The sequence below is a fragment of the Spinacia oleracea genome, chromosome 1 (assembly GCF_020520425.1).
Source record: "Spinacia oleracea cultivar Varoflay chromosome 1, BTI_SOV_V1, whole genome shotgun sequence".
Lineage (NCBI taxonomy): Eukaryota > Viridiplantae > Streptophyta > Magnoliopsida > Caryophyllales > Amaranthaceae > Spinacia > Spinacia oleracea.
This window is the reverse complement of record NC_079487.1, coordinates 12685694-12694133: the sequence shown is the minus strand read 5'-3', so window position 1 is coordinate 12694133 and position 8440 is coordinate 12685694. Positions and strand designations below refer to the sequence as shown.

At 39.5% G+C, this 8440-nt stretch overlaps 1 protein-coding gene across 1 annotated transcript; it reads left to right on the top strand.

The window, feature by feature from the left end:
• Positions 1-5910: 5910 nt before the first annotated feature.
• On the top strand, positions 5911-6555 carry LOC130462813 (uncharacterized mitochondrial protein AtMg00310-like). Its single transcript, XM_056831733.1, has one exon. The coding sequence runs from the start codon at positions 5911-5913 to the stop codon at positions 6553-6555; it is 645 nt and encodes a 214-aa protein (XP_056687711.1).
• The last annotated feature ends 1885 nt before the right edge of the window (positions 6556-8440 follow it).

The following is an 8440-nucleotide window of genomic DNA, read 5'->3' as shown; positions in this document are numbered from 1 at the left end:
CCGTGCGCACCCAGCCTCGCAGCCGCAGCGTAGCACACAAAGTGCCCGCGTGCTTGCGCCCCTTGCTTCCCCTCTCCTTGCCTCGTCCCGCAGCGTAGCCCTCGTTGTGCGTGCGTGTCGCGTGTGTGTTGTCTCGCCCCGCAGCCTCGTCCCTCGACGCCCCTTGCACGCGCTGCTGTGTTGCGGTGCGTGTTGTGCTGTGTTGTTTGTTGTTATTGTTGCGTTGTTTGCTCGACGCACACACACACAACACAATTAATTGTTGTGTGTGTGTTGCTGAATTGGGACAATCAAATTATATTTTCAAAAACATTAATTTTCAGTTTTAAATTGTTTTAATTGTTTTGATTATTTATATATTTGGGTTATTTAAATTTATTAGAACGGTTATGAACACCGTATTGGTTTATTGTCGTATTTAAATTAAAGAGATTGGTTTTGATGATTGAAATTATTATTTTCAGATTTAATGAGTTCATAAAGTGTTGATTTTTGAAGTCAAAACATGTTTTTATGATAAACTGTTATTAGGGTTTTAATTCCAATTGATTAAGCGATTGATTCACATAATTTAATGACAATTTAAATTATGGGAATCAACTTAAATTTTTCAGATTGTTTATAAGCTTTAAAAAGTTGGTTTTTAATGGTTTTAAAGCTAAAAAGTCAATGTTTTTATGTTAGGACTTGAGTTGACTATTTGAGACTATTAAATTAACAATTAATGATTGATTTCTAATTAAACTAAGAGTTTTAGAATCTTAAATAGTTGCTGGAAATTTAGTAAACATGGATAATAATTTAGTTCTCTTTTTTGTGTTTATAGGATTTGATTTCTAGTGAGTCGTGATTCGCACAGCGGCCCCCGTACTTAGGTATTCCATGTACGTACAAGACTAGGGTGACCACCCATCCCTTGAGGACTTTGTGAAGTGTATTGAATGCGAATCATGTGAACTTATATGTTGTTTTGAATTCGTGTTTGATGATTGGGAATGAATATGTTCTTATGAATTCATGTTTGATATTGAGAACGAGCATGTATTATTATTATTGAATCTATGTGAACGAGCATGTTATGAATTGAATTATGCTTTATAGATTCTATTGAACTATCATGTCATGGACTTTTATAATCGTTGATTTATGCCAAGCATGTTGTTCAAGTTGGTTTGCATGTATGAGTAGTGCGCATGCAAGTTGTTATTATTATTATGCTATAGTAAAGGATGTCTAGCATATATATTGAGCCAGTCGAATATTTCCAGTGAGCAATATATATTCTACCAAGGGGCAGAATATGTTAGAGAGTCTATGTGAATTGAATTAAGGACAATACTTGCTAAGGGAACACCCCGCTTGTTAATAGGCAATGTCGGGTTATCTCAAACAGTGTTTTGAGAAGGAACAATGGGAGTAATTTTACTTGAGTCTATGTTTGATCACAAGTCCTAAAGAATTAAAATAATGGAGTGTCATTGTTGAATTTTTTAATTGTCTGTATGTTGTGTCTTGAGTCGCCTTGAACATAATATACTAATTAATGTAAAGTGTAACCCAAAAGAGCTTCAAAACTCTTGGAACGTATATACCTTGAGTATGAACAATGGGGGGAGTCTTGCCGGAAAACTTGTACTCCTAGAATGATACAAGACATTGTTTCATTCTTCTTTTATGCCGTTGTGCATTGGAATTCCTGTCGGTATGGCCCGACTGTCGGTAATTGATAGGGCCGTCGTCAAGCCTACCAAAAAAAAAAAAAAACCTAACTTGGTCTCTCTAATGGGTAGAAAGGGCAAGCAAGGGTCGATCCACAGGGACTAAGGGGGCACTGTTAAAATATTGACTATGATAAGGTAGGCCAAGTCTTTTGGGGTGATGATTTTTGGGGTTAAGATGAACAACAATTAAAAAAAGGGCCTTGGGAAAGGGTATCCACCAATCAAATAATTCACAAACCAAGCAATCAAAATGAGAAAGAAACAAAGGGGATCAATTGATGGGAATCGTTCATCCAAGGGTACTCTAGTTACTCTTTCAAGCTAGTTAGATTGGCCTAATATCGAACCAAAGACCTATTTTCATGGCTAAGGCATTCAACTAAGCATATCCATATACATGATGAACATAAACAATCAAAGAAAGTCCCCTAGACTATGTAGTCCCTATTTTCATGGTCCTCCAAGCCTAATGATCTATTTGAGGTAACCTCTTAACTTCATCTTTCAATCCTTCACTAAGGGTACCTAAATAATGCCTTTATGATGGCCAATCACACAAGCATTCATAAAATACCAAATCAATCAACCAAATTCATCCCAAGTGAAAATCCCATGTTCAATTTATAGGTTCAAATGGCTTCAACCAATTCCCAAGTAAAACAACTACTCACAAATCATTCTAAATAGCAAGAATAAAGATATCACAACTAGCTAATAACATGAAATCCAACACAAATCTAAGACAAACAAGTAATTAAAAGTGAAACAATACAAAAATAAGTAAAATAAACAATAAAACAAGAGATAGAGTAAGAAATTCTCATTGATATTCCAAGGAATCTCCAAATCTTCAAGTTTTCTTCTTAGATGCTTCAAAATTCAAGCATTCAACAAGTTTCTCTCACTAGAAAACGAGAGTTTCTCTCTCTAAAAACCCTAACCTAAGCTAAAATCTGCTAATACATGACTTCCCCCTTTGAAAATGCCGTACAATGACTATTTATACCAAGCAACATAGTAATATCCGTCAAAAGAAAGTGTTCGCAGAACATGTCATCCCGGGCGGGACGAGAGAGCTGGGCAAAAATAACAAAGAGTTCCAGTAGCGAAATCCCGCCCGGGGTGAAATTCATCCCGGGCGGGATGCCCTGTCGCGGGCGGGATGTGTCCCTGTCGCGGAGAAACGAACATAGCCCGCTTCAAATGGCCATAACTTCTTTGTTACTCGTGCAAATAAGGCATGCGACCACTCGTTGGAAAGCTCTTGGAATAAGCTTTCATCTCCAACTGAAATCACAAGAAAATATTAAGTAGACAAAACGTTATGCTCGTTTTAGTGTGGCTATTGTGCACAAGTCTTGCAAAATTAAACTCTTTCAAATGGTTTTATTTCGCTCCTTTGCGCCCTTCCATTCTTTGTGCATGTCGTGTAGAAGTGCAAGATCCAAACCTACAACATTAAACACAAGGGAGCAGTACCAAATCCTAGAAAAGTGACAAAATTAACTAAAATTTATAAAAGACCTACAACTATAACAATTATCTAAAACTAGGCAATATACGCTAGGAAATGCACAATGAGGGTGAAAAAAAGATAAAAATGGGAGGAAAAAGACACTTAATAGTTGACAAAACTACCAGTTATCAGTAGTAGCCCGACTTATTTTGGTGTATGGTTGGCTCCCATCACCCTTTTCATTCCTTTTGAGGATACTTTACTTTACCCGTTCGAAGCTACTTTTTATTATACTGTGAGTCAAGAGTCGTGTCAAGTGTCAAGTCTTGTCTCCATGTTTATGTTTTTATTATATGGCTTTTGCATGTGGATCATTTAATTTGCCGAGTGAAGCATGTTAGGATAGAATGTTATTCTAGCTTGTTCGTACTCAGCTTTTGCTGACTTTGTGCTTCATGACTTCTGGTCATGGTCTTTGCCTTAATGACCCTATGATGATCCATCAATTGCATTTGCGTTGTAGGGAGTAGATTTTTAATAAAGTAGGTTTGTAGATATAACTTGCGGGAGAAGTTATCATGGGATTCGTGTTGAGATTTTAGTTCTTCCGTATTTATAAACTCTATTTTTATTTATAGTCATGACTAATACTATCTACAGTTAATGGATCTTTAAATGATTTAATACTTTGGTTTTGGGCCTCAGTGGTTCCAACTTGTTTTAATAACCATTAACTATTTATTTAATATGTTTTGAAAGTTAGTTAATTCCGCTGCGTAATTATGGTAAATAGCCTGAGCCGTTATCACGGTGGCGGTAATATCTTGGTAATTCCTGTGTTTTAAGTCGAAAAATGTTTTATAAAAAGCAAGGAATTATTAGGGTGTTAGACCTAATGCGTCATTTGGATGAAGGAGTCGACACACCAATAGTCTTTGGGGGCGATTTCAATGAAATTATGGTGTACGAGGAGAAGGAGGGGGGTGCGGACTTAGAGAGAAGGGAGATGGGTCCCTTTAGGGAGGTAGTGGATGAGATTGAGCTCCGTGATTTAGGGTGGAAGGGAAGTTGGTACACATGGGAGAGGGGTCTGACTCCGGAGACACGCACACGGGGAACGCCTGGACAGGGTGCTCGCTTCACTAAACTGGATCTCCCTCTACCCAAATATTGAAGTGGAGCATTTACTACAGTACAAGTCGGACCATGTTGCATTGATTGTTCGTGTGCAGGAGACGAGAAATGGTAAGAAGAAACGACAGAAGAAGGGTTTCAGGTTCGAAACTAGTTGGCTTCTGAACGACTCTTGTGAGCAAGTGCTGAGAGGGGCATGGGACAGAGCTGCAGGTCAAACAACAGTGGGGAGATTAGAAGAGGTTGCTGGAAGCTTGATGGGTTGGAGTGCTGAAAAGTTCGATGACTTGGGGAAGAAAATAGATGACACTGAAAAAGCCTTGAAAGCAGCCCAACAATTACCTGTTACTCCTAAATTTTGTGAAGAGTGCAATGGACTTGAAAAGAGACTAGACGACCTCCATTCCAAACATGAGGCCTACTGGTACATGTGATCCCGAGTTGCGGAGGTCAAGGACAGGGACAGAAACACAAAGTATTTCCACCATAAAGCTTCACAACGCAAGAGCCGTAACAAGATTCTGGGTTTACTTGATGATGAAGAGAACTGGCAGGAAGATGAGGATAAAATAGAAATGATAGTAACAAATTACTATAACACCTTATTTAGCTCCTCACTGCCCACTGATGAGTGTTACAATGTTGTATTGCAACACGTCCCAAGGGTGATAACTTCAGAGCATAATGCAAAACTTCTATGACCCTACAGGAAGGAGGAAATTTTTCTAGCTTTGCAACAAATGCACCCTTGTAAAGCGTCGGGACCAGATGGTATGCACGCTATCTTTTATCAACGCTTTTGGCATATTATTGGTGATGATGTCTCTAACTATGTTAGTAATATTTTACATGGTCACTGTGTCCGAGTCATGTAAATAAGACTAATATTGCCCTCATTCCTAAAGTTAAGTCCCCTAAAAATATGTATGAATTCCGTCCTATAAGTTTATGTAATGTGTTGTATAAACTGGCATCGAAAGCTCTAGTGATGAGGCTAAAATCAATCCTCCCAGATATTGTGACGGAAAATCAAAGTGCTTTTGTTCCAGGTAGATTGATCACAGATAACGCCCTCATTGCCTTGGAATTATTTCATACTACGGAGAAAAGGAGCACAGGTCGTAAAGGCCACATTGCTATGAAGCTAGATACGAGTAAGGCCTACGACTGGGTTGAGTGGGGCTTTTTGAGAAAGCTTCTCTTAACCATGGGTTTCGATGGTAGGTGGGTTAATCTCATCATGGAATGTGTCTCGTCAGTTACGTACTCTTTTATCATCAACGAAGGAGTATGTGGTTCAGTCTCTCCCTCAAGGGGGATCCAGCAAGAGGACCCCCTATCCCCATTTTTGTTTGTTTTAGTGGCTGACGCCTTTTCTCGCATGTTATAGAATAAAATCGAGAAGGGAGATTCCATGGTGCCAAAGCTAGCCGTAATGGGCCAGAAATCTCACACTTTCTCTTCGCAGATGATAGCCTACTCTTTACTAGGGCCAACCGACAAGAATGCACAACAATAGTTGATATTCTCAACCAATATGAAGCGGCATCCGGCCAGAAAATTAATTATGATAAGTTGGAAGTGTCTTTTAGTAGAGGGATGAGTGAGGATCGAAAGGAGGATTTATTGGGGATTCTTAAAATGCGGCAATTTGAGAAACATAGTAAGTATCTTGGCATCCCTACAATAATAGGGAGATCAAAGAAGGTAATTTTCGGTGCCTTGCTAGATAGGATATGGAAGAAGCTACGAGGTTGGAAGGAGAAGATTCTCTCAAGAGCGGAAAAGGAGATTTTGCTAAAGTCCGTTATACAAGCCATACCAACATACTTAATGGGGGTATACAAGCTGTCGGCAGCAATGATTAACGACATACAGTCGGCCATGTCAAGGTTCTTTTGGGGATCGGATGAAGGGAAACGAAGGTTGCATTGGCGGAATTGGAAGAGTATGTGTGAGCCCAAATGTGCAGGAGGTATGGGGTTCGAGGATTTGAGCGTTTTTAATGATGCATTTTTAGGGAAACAAGCATGGAGGCTGGTCAAAGGCGAGGAGTCCCTACTAGGGAGAGTGATGAAGGCCAAGTACTATCCAAATTGCACGTTCCTCGACTCGTCACTTGGCTACTGTTGCAGCTACCCTTGGAAGAGTGTGTGGTGTTCTAAGGCCCTTATCTTAGAGGTTATGATATGGAGAGTAGGAAACGGAGCACACATTCGTATTCGGGAGGACCCATGCGGATAGCAGTGGAAGGTTTGTGCTAAGCGAACTCGATGAGGAACTAGTTATGGTGAGTGACTTGATTGACCATAACACCATGGAGTGGAGATACGACTTGATAGAAGAGAATTTCAGTGAGCGTGATAAGAGATGCATCTTGGCTATACCATTAAGCTGGCGACAACCCCATGATGAGATCACATGGGCCTATTCGAAGAAAGGTACGTACTCGGTGAAAACCTCATACATGTTGGGCAAGGGGATGAATTTCGAGAACCTACATGCTCCTTGAGCTCACATATGGAACTTGGAGGTCTCACCAAAAGTGAGACATTTTTTGTGGCGTATGGGGACCCAATCCTTACTAGCGCGTAGCCTTCTATAACATAGGCACCTCATAGAAGATGTGACCTGCCCGTGGTGTGAAACAGAAGACGAGACGATGGGGCATGCCCTATTTGATTGCATCCGAGTACGAGAGCTATGGGAAGACAGCGGTTGCACGGCCTTGACTAAGTGGAACGAGTTTGATACATTGAGTGACTTCATCGAGAGTTGGAAGAAGCTGGGAAAACCAATACAGCAATAGGGAGCTACATTGGCGTGGGTGATATGGGGCGAAAGAAATCGGAAAGTGTTTGACAATAAAGTAACACCAAACGTGGTTCTACTTCACCGAGTGCAGCGTTATGTGGAGGAAGTAGGCAAGTATACATCACGTATCTATTGAAGACCCGCCTGTGTTGTCCCCAGAAATGCGAATAGATGGCTAGCTCCCCCCCCCCCCCCCCACAAGGAGTGATCAAGATCAATGTGGATGTCTCCCTAGTTGTTGAAGGGTGGGTTGGAATTGGAGTAGTAGCAAGGGACTGGCAGGGTTGTATGCTGTCTGCGGCCTGCACGAGAAGCAAGGCCTACTGGCCCGAGGAAATATCAGAAGCCAAAGCAATAGCTAATGCAGTTAAGCTAGGCAGAAGGTACGGATTCGAGGAGCTCATCATTGAAACTGACTGCCAATCCATAGTGTCTCGGCTCTCAAAAAATGCAATCTTTTTCTCTGACCTTGATGCAGTTTTAGGAGATATTTTAGCTCTTAGTTCCTCTTTCAAATCCATTATGTGGTCTCATGTAAGAAGGGATGACAATGTTGTAACCCATCACCTAGCTAGACTAGTTCCTTTTGGTTCCGAACAAATTTGGGAGAACCATAGCCCGTCTGAGGTCTCTCCTTATGTACTAATGGACTCTTTGTCCCTTGATTAATGAACTAGCTACGGTTTTCCCTCAAAAAAAAAAATTTAACTAGGTCATCCTTTAAAATGTTTATTCTTCATTCAAAAGTTATCTATTACATTATATTAAAACAGAAACAAGGTATGACACTTGACATTTCCTGGTGCAAAAAAAAATCCCTAAACCTTTTTCCTAAAAAATCTCTATGTTAATTATAATTTTTTATTTTCTTTCCTTTTTTTACTAACTGATTATGTATAGAAAGAAATTTTATTATAAATTGTGAAAAAAATATATTTTACATAATATAAATTTGCTAAAAGTAATTTCTTGCTAATACTTTAGTCAAATCATTATAGTGGTAATGGAAAATATATATTTGCTCAATATTTTAGTCAAATCATCATATTAGTATATTGAATAGTTTGGTCAAATTAGCGTATCAAGCATATAAAATATGTGATACGAAGTATGTAGTATGATGAAAATTGAATACTTCGTATTAGACGATTAAATGTATGCTTTCAAGATTGGTTAATTATGCAGTAACATTAGGGAGAGAAATATTGAGTGAATATTATAGAGTATAAAATATCCGTCAACTAATTTTAGAAAATATCCGTGCATGCAATGGGATTGCGCGCTTTCTCATGGGCTAGCAAAGTTTTGTTCTGTG